Source organism: Calliopsis andreniformis, chromosome 12, assembly GCF_051401765.1.
Source record: "Calliopsis andreniformis isolate RMS-2024a chromosome 12, iyCalAndr_principal, whole genome shotgun sequence".
NCBI lineage: Eukaryota > Metazoa > Arthropoda > Insecta > Hymenoptera > Andrenidae > Calliopsis > Calliopsis andreniformis.
This window is the reverse complement of record NC_135073.1, coordinates 4,601,077-4,624,669: the sequence shown is the minus strand read 5'-3', so window position 1 is coordinate 4,624,669 and position 23,593 is coordinate 4,601,077. Positions and strand designations below refer to the sequence as shown.

At 34.4% G+C, this 23,593-nt stretch overlaps 1 protein-coding gene across 7 annotated transcripts in view; it reads right to left on the bottom strand.

The window, feature by feature from the left end:
• The window catches only part of LOC143186354 (CUGBP Elav-like family member 1), a 537,153-nt gene that overhangs the window by 124,162 nt on the left and 389,398 nt on the right, over positions 1-23,593 (bottom strand). For all 7 annotated transcript variants that reach the window (XM_076390000.1, XM_076390002.1, XM_076390001.1 and 4 more), the window contains exon 5: positions 7,934-8,016. In XM_076390000.1, the coding sequence (XP_076246115.1) occupies positions 7,934-8,016 (83 nt within the window). The remainder of the gene's footprint in view (positions 1-7,933; positions 8,017-23,593) is intronic.

Below are 23,593 nucleotides of genomic sequence, written 5' to 3'. Positions count from 1 at the left end.
ACGTTATTCACTTCCTTACAACACAGTATTTAAGGCTAGCTCTGAAGTACACGGCACGACATCAGACTTGATAATAATTCTGTCTACTTACGTCGAATCATATTCTCAATATTTCTTTAGAAGTGTTAAGGAGTAAATACAGATCATCTAGCGTTGTGTAGCTTTCTAATGGAACACCTTAAAAAGGGTGCACAGGTTGTAAATGAACATAGGGAACCACTTTTATTACATTTTAGGAATATCTAGTACTGTAATATTCTCGTACGGTCAAATACTGCCATTAACTTTGTATTCTTCACTATGTGGACCCTTGGAGCATATTGATAAACTCTTTAGATGGTACAGCCCCTATTAATGGGTTCCTTTGCACGCGCACCTAAAGAACCGAAGGAAATCACCAAATCAAAGTCCTACTCGCCTTCCCAGCGAAATAAATCTACTCTGAAGCATCTAGAAAAGAGGCTATGGGGGTAGGGAAGGGGGTCGAGGTTCGTGGAGTCACTGAGGGTGACGGTCGAGAGGAGTGACACGGGAGGGAGGGTAACAAGGGTTCCCCGGAGTACTCGACTCATTTCTCCTGAGCCAACACAGACCTCTCGACTCGACTCCACTCGTGGAAACGAAATCTGATACGAGAAAAGCTAAACTCCTTCAAATGCACAAGCCGCCCCTATTCTCGCCCCTCCTTGTCTCCTTAACCTTCCCCGTTTCAGCCTCTCCAATCCCTCTTTCTCTGTTCATGCTCTCTCCTCTTTCTCTCTCTCGTACACCATAGGCCCTACTCTCTTCTCGCTTCCCTCTTCCCCTCCACCCTCCCATTTTCGACCCTTGCTCCTTTCAGCCACCCACTTATACTCGGTGAACCCCTCTCATCGCGAAAACGTTGTTCTGCAATTCACCTTTTTTTCTTGTCTCCCTCTTTTTTCTACACGCTCCTTTTACAGAGTATTTTAAATCTCTCTGCTACTCTCTTTCTCTCTCTCTATCCTCCTCTCTGTTTTCCCTATCTTGCCAACTCTGTTCCTCTCTTTTTCGCTGTCTTTTTCCCCCTCGTTGTCTGTCCCTGTCCAGACTGTACCCGTGCTCCTTCAGTGGAGAATTCTTTTCCACAAGTCGCTGCTCGACTCCTGATCGGATTCCCCCAGCGCCCAACTGATGAGAGCAGGACCTCGACTTCCGACTGTTTAACTCCCTTAATTAACCTCGTAGAGTCACTTGCGGCCGCCAGGATTTCGACCGCTTTTTTCCTCCACGGCACGCGACCTCGTCCGGGAATTCGAGAGCTCACGGATGGCTGCGGTTTCTTTTTGCATCCGCCAGTAAATGTATTCATCTTAAGCAATCGTCATAGAAAAGGGAAAACTGTTTCACTAATTCCCCTTGATTGCCTTGAATAATCTTTTTCCATCTACTTTTCTATAGTTGTGCTTCATTATAGGTAAGATACTCTTCCATCGGAAAGTCCTGAGATACTTACTGTAACTTCGAGTAACCTTGAAGAAGCCGATGAAGCTGTTGAAAACTCGGGTGAAAAATATTGTAAACGGACTGTAGTTGAAGAATACAATATATTTTGGTAATGCTTCTGTAAATAATACTATTTGTTATGTCCAAGCACAGTGATTATTAGAGTTAATTGCTTAGTGCTTGACTTTCTGATGCATTGCAAATTGAAGTAAAACAAGCCAATTGTCAATTGACGAAAATATTGAAAGTTGAGGTTTATAACAATAAACTGACAATTTTAAGTATAAAATATTATACTGAAACTAAGTCTACCTATACACGAAGGGACCCACAGTGTTTCGAAACGACTATATGTCTTATGTTTATCAGTCTATTGATTATCACTATAAATATTTAGAATTAATTTTAACTAAGGAAAAATACTTATTTCATTAATCATCTTATCCTCAAAGAAATTATACTCAACTGATGGAAACTGATCGAATAACAGTTCAGTTTACATTAAATCTTGTATACTATTAAATCTTGCGTACTACTAAATATAGTGGGTGGTGTCAAATTTGTCAATGGGGGTGTAGTTTAGTAAAATTTCGGCAACATGTCCCGATCTACTTCAATTATATTTCCTCAACTGTAACTTCATTTCAACACGTCTTGTTCCTGGCGGTATAGAGGTTGTATTTTTCAGAGCGGCAGAATAATCATATTTTTCATAATCTCGTGTTTCTTGTCCAATTTCTTGTGCTTCAATGCCTCAGTTCATTTAGAGGGAAATGAATTTCTTCTTTCATATTGTGCTACGAACCTTTGATACAACATTCAGACGGTATTATAAGTAAAAAGCGATTCCTTTTAGGGCGTTTACAAGTCAATTGCCGCGAAATTACTCTTTACACGCCTCGTTTAATAAAACATGCTTAGTACTGTCATAAAATGGTACAAATGTGTTTCATTTTTTACACCTTGGGCGATCAATTTAAACTATATTTGAGACGCTGTGTCTGATTGGTTATTGCAGTTATATACTTCAGCCTTTGTGAATGTAATTCGTAACCTAATGTTTAACTTTATTTTAAATGCATAAACGTCACTAGTGGGTGATTATTTTTCATATTATAATAAACTAATGGAATCTATCAATTTTCTATATATTTTTTTTAAGAAAAGTCTATTTAATTACACGATATTTTTTCATATTATCCTACAATCTGTATTTTTGAATTATTAAATTTTTCACAAATGCGTGAACATTCGCAATAAGTACATAGTTTTCAATGAGAGAAACTTAGACTCTTCGTTCTTATATCACATCGTGATATTCGTTCAGTAGAAACTGGTATTTGATATCGGTAAACAAGCCATGTTCATATCATATATAGAAATAATCCTAGTAGCAATCTGCAAGTGAAATTCGCTATGCGCATATTCAATTGATTTTAAAATTCACGTTTATGAAAAATGTAATTTCCTACAATAAAAGATTACTGTATTACTTTGATTTATTTCGAGTCATGAAATTCGTCTCACAGTACTTACATTGCAATATACAACAAAATTAATTTGAAATTAATCTTGTTAAACATTTGAACTGTAAATGTACGATTTCCAAAAATTATATACAGCAGAAGTATTTGTATTTCATAATATCTTAACTTATCCTTACATCTCTTCACCGCTCATTTTTAGATACAGTATAGTGACTTAAAAACGGATATTGCTTGGCCAAAATCCAATTTTTTAACTTAAACGATCTTACAAAATGACATTTTTAACAAAACATGAATTTTTTCAAAATCTTACAATGTAAATGTATTGCAGTCAGTAAGATAGTAGGTATTCTGTAACCGGAGGTAGTAGTTCAAAGTTAAGACTTTTAGAGTCATGTTTATTTGTTTTAAAACTGTTATGTAAAATAGTTCCCAAGAAAGTCTCATTAACTTGAAACCGAAGATAAAATTTAAATTCCCATTTACGGAATATAAGAATAACAGAGGTATGTACGTATATCAGATTTCGATGCATTGAAACAAATAGAAAAGTCTTATAGGAATCTAAAGTTTTTTGTTTTTGTTATAGTTTAGATAATGGATAAAACGGACGTATCGATTTTATACGCTTCTGTTTCAATTATTAAAAGTATTTTTACTTTTATATGTGAGCGTTAATTTAGAGACGAGGACTTCTCCAAGGCACGGCAAAATGAAGGCTATCAATGCAAAAGGAAGACTGCCGTTTGTTATAATTGTTATTTTATATTTAACTTAATGATGGAAGCTGATATTTCTGAAGAATATAGAGGATCAAATTCTTTCACTCATAATTATCGACATCTATTTTTACTATAGAAGGAACCAATAACAATGAAGAGGTTAATAACAATACTAATGAAGAATACCAAGAAAAAACTAAATGCTTAATTACATAGACTGTTTGGAATTAGATTTAGACAAAGTATAATAATTATACTATTTTGCGTTTCTGAGTATATTGAACTATAAAATCAGGCTTCTATGTATAATATCTTATTTCCTTGACAAACTTTATTCTAAATAATTGAATTTTACACGTAAAAAGAAATTTTTATTTAAAACAATCGATATAAAGATGTTTTTAAGTTTACCTAAGAAATATCCTATTTCAAACAATTGCGCATCGTAGAGTATCGCTACTATTTCAGGAAATACATAACCAACGTCAGAATTATAGGTTTGGTGTTTGGCCCAAGGTTTCTCAGTTCACTGTACCAATAATTATTTAAATGCAGGCATATTGTAGTGTCCTAACTATAGTTCTATTCCCAACGTGATATATCGTCCCGTGTAGGCCAGTCGATTGCGTGGCTTATTCAATTTACGAAGCCTAATTCCACCAAGTTGCAGACATAGGATGGGATGGAATCGACGGGGGAAAACCGCATGTGTTGTTCGTCTCCAATATGTGAGGCGAGTAGCCTATGCGATGCCATAAAATCCCTAGGGTGTGATTTGTACGGCGATAAATATCCGAGGTTTAGGTGAGCGCAGATAGTGGCGCCGTTGCGCGGTAATCGAGGGAAGTTTGTCGCCTCGTACTCATCACTTGACGCACGAGCGCGTAATTCAAACGCTTTATTAATCAGCATACACTGTTGAGAATGCAGAACATGTCGATGGCGTTATATACAAACGTTATCTGTTCATTTTTAATCAAGTTCATACATATTAGTGATTATATGTATCTAAATCTTTTTCACCGAACGCAGAAACCTTCTTCAGGTGTTCCACGGGATTAGATATCACTTTGATAGAAATCAAAATTATTTATCGATTATATAATGCAATATCTATGAGTTTAAATAACCTTCAGAAGCTCTCCCTAATATTTCATGCAAGCTTACAAAAATTTCTTTACTTTGTTTAATCTGACTTTTTAATGTATATTGTGCTCTTGACTTATTTCTCAGAAATTTATTTAATTACCATTTTTACTTATCTCTTTAAAACGCATTCTTGAAATTAATCATTATGAACACAATCTAATCAACTTCTATGCACTCCTAATGGACTCTATTTGCGGGACGTAGGTTCTTTTCATTTTTGGAACAAGGAATATAGAACACTCAATTATTAAATTCATTTCGCCGAACTGAGAATTCATTTGCCCTTCGTTTGTTTCTTCGCATAGAAGCCAAAGCGCGGAGTTACTCCGAGTCTCGGTCGATGATAATTATTCTCGTAAATTCAAGCATAAATGCGCGTGGCCAGGGTAGGAACGGGATGAAAGGGATTGGTAGGTTAAATGCTCGTAATGACGTCTCCGTAATTGCATCGAAAGTTCGCGAGGAAACTATAATTATCGCATGGGAGCAGTTTTAACGATACCATCGGTTGCGTTGCCTACAATTGACAGAACGCCAACTGTAATGCGAAATGCTACCACAGTTTTTTTCCATAGAATAGTTGTATTCAAAATTTGTCACGAGCGCTAACGTTGAACAATAGTTCCTGAAAGTAATTTGAAAATTTCAGTCTACTATTAACTCTTTTGTAGTTTAGTCTCAACTGAATTTGATTGATGCGACACGTTAAAAGAATAAAATCTCGTCGATTATACCCGTGACATGATTGTCAAAGTGTTATTAAAATTAAGCAAATTTGATTCATTTTAGTCATGACAACGTGTGATATATCTGTAAAAAATGTTTCAAAAATTTTTAATTCTCACATATCTCAGGTATCTTAGACAGATACTTCTTTAGAAGGTTAGACCTCATGCATAAACAGTAGGTCGGTTGTTATTCTATAGGCACTAGGAGCAGGAATATTATGAAAAAGTATTTTATAACTAAAAAAGAGGTAATCATAACATGTACACAAAGTATTTCTTACCACTACTGTATGAAAAAAGTGATATAACGATCTTTATACTCATTAAAAGTGCACAAAAATGTGAGTTTAGCTTGCATGCACGTATATTGCATAATGTCTACTTTGTATAATCATATTTAAGAACGTTTATGTAAGAATATATTGCATATCTTCTACTCGTGTTGAATATTTATTTTTATACCTATAAATGAATCTTTCAGAAAATAAACTAATCGATTCCATTTCTTGTTAAATTCTGTAACTTTACTACCAAACTACATAATTAGTGGTTAATTGTTTAAAAGTAGACAAATTTATCTGCATAATTATATGTACTACCTCAAAATAATGGAACTATGTGTGACTTTTGTATAATATTTAATACATTTCCAAAGTCAGTCTGATGAATTTTAAGAAGTTAAGAATGTAATAATTCAAAAACAAAATTGATCATCTCCTAAATAATTCATCATATTATATCATTTAAAATACAGCATTTATCGTATCGTTAGTGTTGTTGCATTTTATTGTACGGAGCTGATCTATTTGGTATCTGCACAGATTAAATATCAAAAAAATGTATCATTCTAATGCAGTTTATATTTTCGCGTCAATCTTGCATATCGATTTTTATATTTTCGGTTTTCTGTTATAGTATGTGCTTTATTTTACTTCATAAATGTAGAAATGAAAAATTTAGAATAAAGCAAAATACCTATACATTCCTGAACAATCCCTATGGCTTCATTCCCTTACAAATAATTTAACATATGAATTACTAAGGTTACCATGTATCTATTTCTTATAGAAATGTGCCGAAATTATAAGTTTTTGAAAAAATATATAATTCATAGAAAGAACGTTTATTTATATATATTTTTATTTTTATTTAATATTAATTGAGAAAAAATAGCTTTTGCAAAGAATAAAATTTGTATCAAGAATAACTCTACCAATCATTCTGACGACTCTGTTAATTCTAGCGTTAAATGACAAAGTCTAGTGCTAGGTTTGTATATTCCAGTGTTAAAAACTTGACGTAATTCTTTTTCAGCATTGAAATCAATTGGCATTTTACTAACGAGATCAATACGTGAGCAGTGATGATCCATTCAGCCTATATCTGATACTTCAGGACCTAGCAATCAGCGATTTGTCGAAGGATTGATTAATCGGTTGTGGCAAGTTGAGTAATTTATTCAGATAATCGACCGTATTAATATTCATTATTCGGGCAATATCGATTGTACTAGTCGTCGGCACTCGGATAATCATTTAGGTAAGTGTTCATTAATCGGTTGAGCGAAAGTACCCCTTGATTAATCTTGATTCAACACACACCAGTTTCTATCAGCTCTAACTACTGAATCAACAATAGTTGAAAGCTGTGAATGATCGAAAGTAAATAGAATATTGTTATTCAATGTATATCTGTGTACTGTGTAGTGAATTATATAGATTACTCCTTTAGTGACTATTAGGATTAAATAGTTGTTAATACTTTTAACTTCATCCTGTAAACAAAATTGAACCGCTTATGATGTTAAATAAATTTTTCAAAATAAGCACATAGAGTCTCATCATTTATATTAGAAGTAAAAAAAGTTGTTTTCATAATTTATAATTTCCTAAATTACTTTTACTTCATTTTAGGGCATTTTTGGATTTGTATTTTTGATATCGATTGGCTTATGTTATTTTTATGCCAGTCAGAGGAGACTAATTGATTTCTTTCACCATGTTGAAGGTTTATCTATTTACTTCTTAATTATTAAATTAAACATGATTTATGTAAAATTGTGTAGTTCATTATTTTAATTTCTATTATGCATTGGAAATTAATTAAGAGTTAAACTTGAGCTTTGTGAATAAATATCTTTATTCGTGTGATGCCTTGCGTTGCGTGAAAGCAATCATTTTTGCGTTCCCTTCGGGGAGTTAATTACTAATAATAGTTAAACGAAAAAGATTCGATATTAGATTTTTTAATTTGCTATGTTTTATAGGTGCGTCAGTTTTAGTTTGGGTTCCTTTGGCAAGAGAAAAATCTGAAGTCGACAAAGCTAAAAGGAATAAATGGAAAGTTTACTGCTCAAGCGTGAAGAAATTATTTTACATACCCCACTGAAGGTTTTGACATTGTGGAGAGCATTCTGCGCGTCCAGAGCTGCCTTTCTCGTATAAAATGTTACAAAACAGCATCCTGAAACAAAAACCAAGCTCTGTAAAATCGAATTCTCTTTTATAAAATGATCGATAATGATTGTGAACAATTTCAAACTATACTACTGTTGGAATAATAATTTCAAAAAAAGTTTACTTCCATTAACACTAGAACAGTTTACAGTTGTAGTAGAATGTAGAATGTAGAACAGGTATAGTTATTTCATATTGTTATAGGTACCTTATTTTTTAGAAATAAGTGCCAGACATTTTAAAAGCTAATCCTACATGTTAAAATAAAATGAAAATTCATTTGAAGCTGCGTTTCAGAGTTATTAAGTAATTACTGAAAAAATGCTTTACGTTCATGTGAAATGTGTTTGACTTGGAACGTATGGATACTACTGTCGACGTGCATTAGCCAGGTCTGGCTAGTAGAATAAGTAGAATAAATCCCACGTCAGACACATTTTACGCGAATTTTAGACGTTTTTGTAACAATTAATAACACTGAAACGAAATCTTAAATGCAATTGCCATTCTTGATTTTCATTCTATTTTAGTATGTAGAATTATTACTAAATATTTCTGGCATCTGTTGTCAAAAACTCTGTATATGTATAAACGTTATTCCTATGAATTATGTACCTATTTCTACAAAAACTTGTAACTTTGGTATACAGTTTAAAATAAACATACATTTACCTTGGTAGTTAAGTGTGACTAATGAAATTAGTAATACAAATATATGTACAGCAATAAGAAACATAATTAATTTGTTAACAAGATACTCTGAATTATGCTAATCGGTTTTTTGCTTCGAGGTTCTATTGACTTAATTTAGTTATTTTAAGTTGAAAGTTAAAAGTTGAAAACACACATAGTGCATCAAGAGAAGAAAATATTTTCTTTTTAAGTAAACACATTTGTGTAATTCCAAAGTATTCTATTCAGTGTTTAAAATGTACTGAAACAAAGAATAGCGTAATTATTGTCAAGGGATGAATTTGAGTTTAGTAGGAACTACTACGTCACACAATTTCAGTGAAAATTTACAAGTGACTCCAAACTTTTGGCCGGCAGTGTAGATGTTTTTCCAACTACTAAATATGACGACATTTAATTACAAAGGAGCAGTGCAGAATGCTTAAAGCAGTTTTGCAGTTAAAGCACTTTCCAAGAATAATGTCAACTAAGTATGCATTTTGCCAAGAATTTAATTTGGGGCCTCATGACCTCGTTCTCTTTATTTATGTTATCAAAATTTGGGTAAAGAACATTAAGGAAGAACGTTAACCGTTAAAAACAAAACCTTCACGTAGGAAAGGAACCATTCCTACGTTAAAGGGTGTTTATATGGTTAGGACTACTATAGTCATTCTTTAAGATAGAATATTATATTCTTGAATTTATTGGAAACTAACAAAGAAGAATTTTGCAGAAATATTGGAATTTTATTCGTGAAAAATAAGACCATATTGGCAGCTTTTTTAAACTCTTTAGAGATTTTGTAATATCTTAAATTACAAAACTGACTATTGAACATAACAATATTAAATCAGAAAAACTTATTCTTTTAAATTAAACTAAAACAGAAATTAAGTTTATGTGTTTGATAGTATCTAATATATAAATTTTTTGTTGACAGCTCTAAAGTTAGAAAAATCGTGACAAATTTTCTTTATAAAGTACAACATACTACGTATAGTGTGATACACGTGATCTTTAAAGCTATCTTAAGAACCATTCAATTTTTTAAGGGTATAAAAGAAGTAGAGTTTCACTAGAGTTTAAAATATCCACACACTTTATGAAACATCTATGTTTACCAACTGAACAGATGTTCTTGTCATATTACCTTAGTGAGCTATAGAAAGTTATCATGTTACAAATACCACTTGACTTGTGCTTTGCAACTCATATCCTCAAGGTGTCACTATACAAACACCACTTAAATATACTTTGCAACTCGTGTTATCATTTCACAAACAGCACTTAAGTGTATGCTAGGAAACCACTTACAATTTTTGCCAGCTACAGACAGTCATACACCAAGGGAATACGCCGATCGGAAAGTGTCTTAAGTCATTCGATACGATAGACAACATGACCTCGGCCAGAAAAGAAGAAATGAGAAAGGGTTGGGACAAGTCATTCACTCTTAGAAAGTTCATTGGGGACTTCCACATCCAGCCGTTGTCGTGACTGGACACAACTCAAGTCAGAAATGGATTGGATCGATCGACAGTTTTGAGTTGCCAAAAGTTTGATGTAGCGTTGTATTACCAACAAGCTCCTGTCCCATCTCATCACTATCCGCAGCCGACTTGGTCGGTGTTACCTTCATGAAGCGACTGTCGAAGCCAGTGTAGGGGTAGAGGACAGGTTGATTTCAAACGAGAGTGGCCCTGCCTCGTTCAGTTTACAAATAAGCTGAGCGGGTAGTAGTCAGCCCCGTTCGTTGTACATAGGCCAAGCCAAGGCATAAGAAAGGCTCCAGCCGTACATTCGGGAACTTTCGAATTCCAGCTGGAACTTACATTACGCGAATGGTTCGAGTTAAATTGCTTCCACTTTGCCGTGAGGGAGGAAAAGGTCTCGGAACAGACTTCCTTTCGTTCCTGACCAAGCTACTTACGAGAGATATTTACGAAGCACGTCGTTGAAGGCTTCGGTACAGTGATCCAAGGACGATGTTAATGTTAGATATTCGATGCTTGACGACCATGGCTTTAATAGCGTACAGTGGTCTAAACACGGATGCTTTTTCGCTAAAGGGTCCTAGAAATCTCAGACATCTGTACAAAATGGATCTGTGATTTTATAAAGCCTTATAAAAGTTAAATTGTAATACAACAATATGTATCCTAGACCTTTTTGTTCTATTTTTGTTCTTCAATGCATTTGTAAACTTATGGAGTCCATTGATCATTAGCTTAGCACGGAAGTATGTTAGCTTTAAGGCACTACTGTTAGTAAATGGAGGCAGATCAGACATTATATCACAGGACATTTTGTTTTCCATTTGATTACTATTCACGATTATTCCAAGGTTCATTCTCCATGTTTAACAATCAATATAATGAAAAGTAGCTATGTTCCTATTCTTACGAATAACACGATATAAACGGATTCTTGTTCGATATATCGATTTTCATACTTTTAACTCCTGCAGGCCTCGGTTCTTGTAACAATTGTATCAAAGTTTTCCCATTTCTGGGAACCAAGAGACTTTTTGATAGACTCGACACTTTTCGGATAATTTAGTAATTCATGCCGTCAGGGGTAAGTCAGTTTCCAAGTGGATGAAAATATTACACCCCAAAACTTGAATCCACAAGAGTATCGTTTCGTAACGAGGTATTCGATACCACGGCGAACAATCTACCAGTGCCGCATAATTGAAAAATGCGTAACACGATATTGGAACTCGAGACGCATCGAACTGAAATTTCGTTTCTACGTGGCTTTCGTTCGTGCTTTCGCCTTCGCTACATCGTCTCGCTGATAACGATCGCGAAGAGTAACAGAATTCCCCGTAAGCAAGAAAATGAGAAACTTGATATTATCTGGCAACGTCTAATCGACGTGCTCAGACAGGTGTTCCGATGGAATCGAATTTCACTTACGAAAGATACTATTCAAGGAATTGCGTCTTTTGCTAATGATAATGTAATAAAGGAATACCGTGAAATTCAAGTTTATTATGTTCACGACTTTTATTAGGAATATTGGTTATTGGAAGTATCCAATTTCTATGGCTCAAATGAAAACAGTCTTGAATATTCAAGAAGCACCTCCAGCTAGAGAGTTAGCTTTATTTTATTATGTAAGAATGCATGTTATTGGTCAAACTGTTACTAATTTTCATATTATTGATCACGTACGTATGTGTTATAGATTTTCAATTTTAGTTATGAGATCGACAATGCGATCTTCTGCTGCACTGACATTCTCATGTTATTTCCTCATATAATATGAAGGTGTATGAGACTAGACTTCATTAGGTAACCTTACATAAATTAATATAACAAATAGAATAGACATTATTAGTACTAAATTCAAATTTAGTACTAATAAATATAAGAAAACTTAGTAATGTCGCTATGAGGCAAGACAGCAATTTTACATGACTAAATAAAACAAAAACCAGAAATCCTAAGTGCTTACTTTGTACAATTGTACAAATTATACAAATACCCTATTGTACTGAAACTATTGTAGAGACATGAACATAAACAACTGCAGAGCAAAACAACCATTGTTCACAATAAATAGAATGAAGTCCCAAGAAACAAAAATGGTTCATAATATAAATATTGTTAACACGTTTATAGTGAATTCTGGTAAACTACGACAAGATAACAGCAAGAATTAGGAAATTATGTTTGGTTGGGTAACTAATCTTGAAGCATCATCGCCCGATAGACCTTTAAATCACATCGTGTAAACCACCCTCGCACTACCTCTAGTTGCGCGCTGGCCAGCCTGTAATGCTCATGTCTACAAATGACCCCATTCGTTCAAGTGCCAACACAACCACTCTTCTCTTCCTATATCAACTTCCTCCGCCATCTTACTATCCGTTTTTCTCTTTGACAAAGGGTTAAACCACCTAAAATATTTATACGACTAAAATTATCAAGATGTATAAATTTTGTTCTTGGAAGTTGCAGTTTGAATTCTAATCTGAAGAAGCTTCTTAGCTGACTCAATTAAAACAGGTCAATACAATTATAATATTCAATTAAACGATGATATCTATTAATTTGTATATTATAATTAGAATTGATTAACATTTCTCAACGATTAAGGTATCATTTTAACCAGGATTTCAGGCTGTATATTTTAATATATCTGACTCACTTTTGCGATACTTGTGATTTACAGATTTTAAAATCACATTTCCTTATTTTATAGTCACCTGCAGGTTAATACGTATTGAATGCCCAGCTTAATATACTGCACTGAGGAAGGAATACATATAATACGAGTTATCATGATTTTGCATCGTACATGGTAATGATATGTATGAAAACGTTTGTAAATTAATGTTTGTGATGCTTACAGCATTTCATAATAATTACTATTTACTGCCGTTGAAACACCACTGCGTAATTAATGTCTGCTGTTAACGCTGTAGTACAAAATTCCCACATGCTTCTGTTTAGCAGTATTTTATATCTGTTTATCTTGCAACCTTCAAGAAATTAACAATGAATATGATAATATTCATAATGTATTGGTAGTAATATAAGACATTTTAAATGCTAGTAATGTAGACTTTCATACTAGATCTAACTCTAAAGTTTCATTCATAAGTAAAAAAAAATTTCAGCCACTATTTCACATGTTAAGAACAAAATTAACATCAAGTATAAGTGACTGCTTAGTAATATGCTAAAACGGGCAACATATATACTGAAATGAAAAAGAACATTCGAATACAAAAAACATAACATTAATCTGTATATTATTCATTATTTTAATGTTTATTATACAAAAAACGAGTTTTCAGTCAAATAAAACCATCATTTTGAGCGAAAGCTTCTTTCTAAAAAAATCGTGTCAGAAATCCTGCTAAAAAGGTTAAGATAGCAAAGGTACTCGTGATTCCTGAACTGCCAATGTTACCCACAAGAACGTGACGTTCGGATTTCCTGTCCCTCCCTGTGCGTGTCATTTGTGCACCAATATAAATGTACGACCCCATAAATGTAATCGAAGCGTTGGACCTTTGAATAAAGTTCAGGGTAGAACACGGTTCATCCACTGTATGGTATTAAATTGACGAATGGCTGGCAAGCAGTGCTTCGAGCATTGACGAATCGCGGTGAACTGTCGTGCGAGCAGCGGAGGGTGGTAGCACGAGGGTGTTAGGGTGAAAGCCAGGGTAAACCGGAACGTGGAGGGTGGCGGTCAGGGCAACTCTGATTTATTCGCAGGTTTGTCGAGTGGTAGGTCGTTCGCGTTACCGTCGTAGACAGGTACAAATTTGTCGCGGAGTTTTCGGCGCTTTTTTTCCCTCCTTTTTAAATTGCGCCTCACTTATCCGACGTGGATCGTAATAACGAAGTTTCGGGGGCGGTGAAAAATCGATACATGGCAGCAGACATATTTATTCTCCCACGACGGAAATTTCCTTCGGTATTTTTATGATTCTGGCATTCACGATGGAATGCGTCCAATTTGAAATGCAGACAATTTAACAAATATTACAACGATGTGAAAAATGTAAATCAACAAATATATGAATTTAAAACTGCCTCATGCATTCTTGAAAGAATTTTCTAACAAATTTACTGAATTTTACAATATCATTGAAACCTGTACGCTTTGTAAATTCAAATATTAATTCTTTTATGATAGATTGCATAAATAACAGCAAATAAAATTTTCAAATTTTTTAAATATGTTTTGCTCGACAGAAATTGGTAAAAGGATGCCTTTGAGTGTTGGAATTTGTTACTCAGTCTCACGCACAAAAATTATCTTTTGTATCGTTTGTATATACGTTCATGGCCAATAACTTACAGCATTTAAACCATTAAAATTCGATGTATGCTTCTTGAAAACTTATTGAGTATGTTATAACATACATATGTAGGTATATTAAGCCCGCTGCAGCAAGTATTTTTTTGCCACCGCGGCAATTCGCTGTCGTGCGTTGTAGTAACAAGGACAATCCCCAATTTTCAATTGTAGAAAACAAGGAAAAACATACGAACGTGGCAACCAAGCGGCACGCTTGCGGCAAGTTATAGTGGCAAATTCACGCAAAGCGGCGAAACAGGATCTACGTTCTTTTGAAAACACACAAACGTGCCGTGAACCAAGTTGCCCTGTTCGTATGTCTTTTCTTGTTTTCCACAATTGAAAATTGGTAATTGTTCTTGTTGCTATAACGCGTTGCGGTAAATCACCGCGGCACGGCGGCAAAAAAACACTCGTCTGCAGCGGACTTTAGATATGTAAATCAATTCGACAAATTTAAATTTGTCCATTTTGAGTAAGTATTTTGTATTCAAATAGTCTATCATGTTTATGACGGATTTCTATCACTGTATTAATGTAGTTTTATACATGAATTGATTGAATGATAAACGCTGGTATTGTGAGGTCATCACTGACGTGGAACAGACCAGGAAAAACATTACAGTGCGGAGGAAGAAATATTACATAAGTGAAGTTTCAATTTTGTTTGTAAACTTACTTATTGATACTTGTAATAGATATTTACGTCTGTGCTATCTTATAAGGTGATGTTCTACATCTTCAAACACTTGCCTCTGTCGTATAAACTTATAGATTTACATTTCTGAATACGTTTCCCTCTGTAAGCTCCAACATTACAATAACTAAATCATCCGTGACATTCCTATCGCTAATTCTGCCCTCAATATTAATGTAATCGTGAAGCGTTAAATTAGTAGCGACTATTTTAATAATCGTATTATTATTGCGATAGTACTGGTTTGGTAGGGAAATGATTAATTCGATGTCGTGAATAGTCCGTTTCAATTTACATAGCGAGTTCACTTTACGTATAAAACGAATTGCACATTTACAGTAATTTCTTTACCTAATATCCGTTTGACCGAGAATTTTAATTTCGAGTACCTTGGAAAGTAATGTGGTATGATTATCTTTAGCTGTGTTAATAACTAATACTGTCAATTATTCATTTAGATCATGATCGTACTGCATGTAAAAATATGCTAGTATTATACCTCTAAAATGAATAAAGTTACGATATACGTAATCAGTCTGACATGCCGTTTTTGCTTTCAAGGGGTACGATCAGATACGTCAGAGCGGCAATATTACCGACAAAATTAAGCAAAAACATGGGTTTACGCCCTGCGACTTTTCTGTTAATCTCGAAAAGACACGTGACTACTGCACCCCTTTAATAGTAAAAATGAAAATACTTAACCACGTCTGACTGAACAAGTATATCTTATACAATAATCCAGTGTAAATTAATTTGTCAGGAAATCTTCAGTCTATTTTCTAAAGTAAACCTGCTATCTCTTTCCAAAAAGTGATAATTCAAAAAGTGATTCTCAGATACTTCTGTAAAAACATCTCAAATATAAAAAACGTCGTAATGAATAACTGATGTAATTTAAGTGAATACAGGAATTAAAACGACGATGGAAATAGGTGAGCGTCGTTATGAACTGAGGAATGAGTTCAATCTGCTCCTCGAATTACAAGGTGTGCAAAAATCATGGCGGACGACCAGAATGAACGGATTGACGGTCGTCTACAGGCCGTCAGTCGCCATTAAGAATTCTCGATTGACGTCGTAATTATCGCTAATTGGACTCCGGATTATGCTCGCGCGACACTTAGGGCACGAAGCGTCTGTCGCCCAAATTATGCATTGCGCTTTCTCCCTAGAAGATGGAATCATTGGAAATGCATCCAGTCATGGAGCTTCCCTTTGGTGAACTCGTTTCACGGAAGGCAGCTATTGGAAATCAGAACAGTAGGTGAATAGTGATCTACGCTTTGTCAGTCAATGTAAACTAGACAGAGTCTACCTCTATGCACATCTGGCTTCAGATAAGCTGTTATAGTTGACAAACGTTCATGCTAACATTAGATCGAAAGTGTTTTAACTCTCGGTTGGTATGGGACTACTATTGTAACATGGTATGACGGGGATACTGCGATTCCCTTGTGGAAACTTATACATAACTGTATATAACAGTATACAGGAGTGCATGTAGTTGGGAATATAGCAAAATAAATAACTTTGCAAACATCAAGCAATATTCTTTGAAGAATTCACTAAAATCAGAATGAGAGTTGAATATTCAACAACATACAAAGTTTAAAATATAAAAGTTTAATAAATGGTGAATTTAATGTCTTTACTAGATTTGCAAGTTCGACATGCTCTAAATTAAGATTTGTTCTGCTCTTCCTCTATGCCTCTCGTGGATGAACCTTAGTTCACCAAAGTAACTTGGCATTTGGGCTCCTCGTCGCTATTCGAGTATCTGTAAGTCGAGGATTAACTACCATTCTTGATAATCTAGCTAAAAATCAGTTCGAGAGAAAATATAGTAGTAACTGTTTTCAGTCATATCAAAGTCCTCTAAAAAATTACATAAAATGCGTAATAAATTGACTTTCTCAAAAAGGATATTGTTCTGTTTCAAAGTACAGCCAGTTCCAGCACATGACCTAACATTTTTTAGTTCATCACTCTGTGTGAATTATAAACAAATATTTCCCACAACTAATATTAATTTAATTAGTGTATGTCTTAGAAATTCTATCATATCAGCTAAGGGTTAATCTAATGTTACCAAGTTGGAATTTATCACATTGGCATTAAAGTAAAGTTATTTTAAAAATTTCAAATTTCTGAATATTTATGTCAGCATTGCTTTGCTGATTTCATTATCTGTACTAATTGTACGTATAATCTAGTCCAAAGCGAAGGAAAATATTGTTGCCAAAAAGTTCGTGCTGATGTCCTTTAGTCAGTGTTTAAATTCCTTGAAATAAATTCAAGTTAATAAATGTTTATAAAGCAATTACAATTATAAAATAATTTCCTACGAAAATGTTACCCTTCATTGATTCCACATTTCTGACTTCAAGTTCATGATATAGAAAGTCGTTGAACTCGTACTGACATGAACTATAATATTCTAAAGTATAAAACAGGTAGTATCGTTTAAAAAAGTCTATGTAACCTTGACTTAATAATTTTTTATAATAGAAATAATTTTTGAAGAAATAATTTTTTAGATAATTCTAACATCACAATTTATAGCCGACAAAAATTTTTATTCAAAACGATCCTTCCTCAGATTATCGAAAGTACTTAAAAAATCATAGTAATTGTTACGTGGAATACCTTGTACATTCTATAATGTTATCTCTGCTCGTTTATAGCCTAGTGTCTAAAGGCTACTAAAAGTAGTGCCTTGCATCTTGGTCACAGCTAGTGATTCAATCTGGCTCACTTGCAAAGATAGGTATATATCAGGAATTCTGTTTCAACGTGAAATAAATAGAGAGATAGAATATGACAGTGACAATTCCAAGAAATGGTGAGGATAATGACGACCAACTTGCAAAGCAAAATTCTGGCTAGGATGCAAGGCACTGCTGCAATTATACCGAAATATAAGGATTTTATATTTATTTAAAAATCGGAACTAATTTTTCGGATAACCAAATACTATTTTAGCGATGATTAACCGTAGATACAATATTTTCTATAAGCGATAGAAAGTTTTTTACAAATCAATGTTGCAGCATGCAAAGGAATAAATTACTTTCGCTCGATTTACGTCGCTAGGGCGATGAGAAACTTGAGAGAGGTATGCCGTATCTGTTACTAAACGATCGCTGATACACACTGTTGCACCTGTGCGACATTCCAACTACCAATCCCAGGTGTACGCGGCTAGTACTTCGATGCCGATGCGTGATTAGAGTCCGCGGGGAAATCTAGTAGGGACATGTAGTCGGAGGTAATGCTTGCTCCTCGCTGATCTCCCGGCGTGACTTTCCGCACTTCCGGAACACGCTCCCTTGATCCGGTTCGCTGCTCCATGCCACCCTGATACTCGACGCTCCAATCAGCCAATCAGGCGATGCAGATAATTCTAGCCGTTTACGACCACGCGAACAACAATACACATTCAATAATTTGAATGAAACTAATTAGCGATAATCTCTTGTCTCGGGGTTTTAAGCAAATATTTCACGTATCGAGCCGTGGTTGGCTGGTAGTAATAATCGATACTTTGATTGTTTTACGAGAGCACAGCCCGGCAGATGAAAACATCTCGGTAGAATAAGCACAATTAAAGAGACTGATAGGTTTTATACTTGTGGTGGTGAGTTTACTCAGTAAGTGGTTACAGCAATTGTCGGTTAGTTATCTCGAGATTGGTATATTACTGCGACAGTTATCGAAGTAGAGCACCAAATACACATTTATAGTTGTGAGGCAACATGACATAAGTCACATTTTCAACAAAGTTCAGTTTATGCTTTAATGTATTTGAAATCTCTTAGAATTTGTAGTTTTAACAGATGCAGAGTGAATTACAGGAACTTTTCTCTTAAGAAGCGAGAATATAATAATATGTAAGTTCATAATAAAGAATCGAGGTCCTAAATTTGAAACCTTGCCCTACAACTATAGATATAGAGTTAGAAGTACAGTCAGAGCTAGAATGCGAAACATTGAGCGAAAGTTAGTTTTATAAAAGATACACTCATACTTAATCATAAACTTGTTAATTATTGTGTATTTTTAATCATTTTTTGATAACGAAATCACTCTGAGCATGCTAAATTATCTATGAAGAGTACTATCACTTATACGTATTTAGGAGTTCAATTATGCAGGAATCTTTATGCACTTTTTAATAGAGTTTAAAGAAAGCCCAAGCCAGGGTCAAGAAATGTTTATGAAAAAATACCTATCTCCTGTAAAATAGCTTTCATGGATCTCCGATAACTTAATTGTGTATCAAGGAATAATTATATATAATTGCTATTTTTTTGTAGTTAATAGTTAAATTGTATATAGCTTAGCAGTTTGAGTCAATGCAACTGTTGCCTTCCTAGAGTTCATACTGAAAAAATTGTATTTTCATGAGATCCACATTAAGATTAACGATATTTTGATTTGATAATGATTTTTAGAGAATTTAGTATGCCCTTATGAATTTCCAATGAATATTTATGTAACTCAGATCTTTATGTATGAACATAGTTCTAAGATTTTCCTAGAGAAGCAGATTTTTATCGAGCGAATACAAGAACGTGGATCGAGTTCTGAGGTTGACTGTTTGGCGTTTCGCCGTGTGAAAGGAATACGACTCGAAGAGAGGAAACATAAACTCGTACTGGGCTATAAATTGGTCCTGTTCTTAGTATATCCGAAAGGCCGTGTGTTTTGGTTCCCGTTGCACCTCTTGTCTGTCCTTTTTCACCATTTTCTTTTCACTTCCGCTACGAGCCGATAAGAGAACCCGAAGAGGATGAGCAAAGTCCACAGAGACATCGATAGAGATATCATCAAAGCGAACCATCGATCGTGTTCATAAATTTGGTGTCCAACTGGTACGTGCACAGCCGTCTCTCGAGTGATGTAGATTTTCCATCGTACTTTATATTCTTCTTAGTTCTATTTTCACGTTCTACGATTCTTTATCACTGTTATCAGTCTTCTCATTTCTCTCTTTATACCTGTCATTTTTCTACAAAATATGATCAGATCTTTATTAACATTACGTCATTGGATAGATTTGCCAATTTTGTAGACTTAAACTGTCGTCTCTCTTAATGTACACATCATTATTTCATAGCAAAATGTAGACACCGTTTATAAGGCTTCAAGCAAACGCTAATATAATAAATTAACCTTTAACTATTGATATTCGTGGATTCCGTGTGATATATTTTTATTATTGCTGTCATTTAAATATGAAAGACTTTATAATGAAAGTTAAGAATATATGCCATATTTTGCTTCCATATTTCAACTAACAGCATTTTGAAAAATATTTAATATCGACAGATTTTAATTAAAACTTTTGATATCTTAAAATTGGGTGTCTGTAATTGAGGGTTAAATACACGAAGGAACTGGTAAATATAGTATGTTGCAAACGAATGCAGTTTGTTTAAACCATACTGTGCGAACTGCCAGTTGCTTTAATTAATCTTTGAGAACTTCTAATAAGATGCGCAGCTAAGTAATACAGGTGAACTAAATTTGATATAACTAAATATATTGAACATTATTATCATCGATGCAGAAACAAGTTCTAGGTATAGGATTTAAATAATTTTTTTTTAATAATCACATACATATTTACACATTGTAATACTATTCTAGTGTAATATAATTTTTTCAAAATTGTGTTAGAAAAAGTGTCTTTCGAATCCCTTCTGTTTCAATCTTAACATTAAATTGCTAGTTTGACGAATGTAAAAGCATAAAAGAGAAATTGTACAATCTGTCAACGCATATTTGGTAAGAGCAATAACATTAATTAAGAAACATAAATAAGGTTGAAATCTATAATCATTAGCTGGGTAGACTTTAGGCGTTTAACCTTTGATATGGGAGCACATCACAGTGAGGTTCAAACGAGAGTGAAATCCCTATTCTATCGAATTCTAGTGTTTATAGACAGATACGCGTGGCCAGAGTGCGGCTAGGGATAGCTTTGACCGATCAAGCAACGTAAATTCACTGATTAGGCCGAGAACAAAGGCGAATCTCTAAGGATCCTATACTTGATCTCGATCAGCTATACTGAAAGCAAATCAATCGAGATTTCAGTTTCTAAATAGGTGAACTCCCTTTCTAGAGAGATATTATAAGCGATAATTCTACTGTGGAGATCAAGCATGTTGGCTAATACAAAATTTGATGTTGATGATTTTAGAGTTAGTCATGTTAAAATTATTATAATTTATCTACTCATGTATAAATATGTAATGTCAAATAATTTCATTAAAAAATCAATTTGTGAAATTTTTCACGCCATATTTTATAATCATACTAGATTAAAGGAGGAGGATAATTTCAAAAACATGTAGCAGAAGTTTTTCTGATACTGTGTTATTGTTTTTCTAATATTAAAAATATTTTCAACTTCAATTTTTCTACAGGTAGTTTCTTTCGTAATTGATTAATAAATTCAGGACATTTATACAAATTCATATTTTTATAAATATGACTAAATACATGGCACATAAAAAGAACAAGATTTTTATTAACTTGCAAAACTATTACCATAACACGTATTTTGGATATTTTGTATATTTCTGTAAATTATGTGTAATCTATACTTTTCTGACCATATAAATTTCCCATAAATACATGAACATCGGCACTCTGTTTTCAAAACAATTCACCAAAACAGTCTTCTCAACACTCTAAACACAAGAGTTAGTCAAGCGTTTGGCAATCAGCTCATACCTTCGACATCGTTAAAAACCAAGCCACAAAAAGAGTCTCCGAAATTCGCAATCAGCTGCGTCAGCATGAATCAGTTTTCCCTCCATCGATCAAGGTCTACTCAGGACGACAGTGCCTTCAGTTTTCACGATCGATTTCCAGGCCGAGACGGACACCAGTCGGAGTTTACCGCAATCAGCTGCACCGTTGTCAGCAGTGTCACGCGGAGAGATCAAAAAGGGAGGAATGGGACACGGAACAGGAAGTCGATTTGCGGATCGATCGAACATCCCGATACGATCGCCTCAAAACGCGTCGTCTATATTGACTTCTGGACCGCTCGACCATGAAGGCTGCAGGCTAAGGAGACCGTCTTCGGAGTCGGAGATCGTAGCCAGAAGCTACGGCGGAACAGACGACACGGACGACGGAGATTTCCGTGATAAAACCGAGATTGCGATCCCTTGCCAATCCCAGGGATACCTTCGTGGGAATGAACGAAACTACGGGAGAGGATCGTCTTTGGGATCGTAGTAGGTGTATCGAGCGTTTCCCTGGGTCTGTCGCTGGTACACGTACGAGCAGTAGGGACTGGATACCGAAAGGACCGAACCATTCTTGCCCTAGATCCGCCAGAGCTTACTGCCGCTGACGATGAAACGGAAAGAAGCGGAGGGTGAAACCGTGCAGCCCGCTTCCGGTTGAGGATCAGCAAAATGGCTTAACGTAAACAAATCTCGATCGATCTAGCTGTTTCCCCGGATACATGGAGCGGTTTTGCGCGACGACAAAACATTCTTATCGGGTTTCAAAGTGGTTAAGGGAAAAATGTAGCGTTGCACCGAGCGGTTTTGCTACTTTGCGAATGATGCGATACCTTTTGGGGTTGAAGGGAATGTATCGGATTGAGGAGTAAACTCGTTTGCCTTTTTTGGGGGCAAATATCGAAGACAGCTACGGAGCAGTTTACTTTTTCGTATTAATAAGAAAGTAATAAATACACACGACAAATAATTACTCCTATTGAAATAATAAATATGTTTGTTTGACGATAAGGCTGTATGCAAATAAATTACAAAATATTATTTTAATAAATAAATTAAATTGCTGCCAAATATTTCTGCAAATAAAACATTTTTTTATTTATATAATTTATATAATTATTTATATAATTGCCAATAAAACATTTAAATTTCTAAGTCTGAATATCAAATATACAGGTACAGTACTGGCATACTTATTCGTATTAGATTTTATAATTTATACACGAAGTAGTACCATAAAGGTAATATAATGCAAGGTGACTGACACATATTATTATATGTATATTATTGCCAAAAATTTGTTACTATTATAGAATTGATAATGACTATATAATATGGCAAATACGCAACTTATCCTACAATTTTGACATGCCTTTGTCAAATAGTGTATAGATCAGATATTACAGATAATTATAATACTAGATATTATTTTATTCCAGTGTTACGAATGTATGACCATGCGCACCTGTTACTTAATAATTTCCATAATTGAAGCAGGAAGTTTTAAAAGTACAAAAGGCCGTGTTCATTATAGTTCTGTGACTAGCATATTCATGTGAGGGACATATACTCAAATCATGGTTGAAAATCCATAAATTTAAGAACATAATTATAAC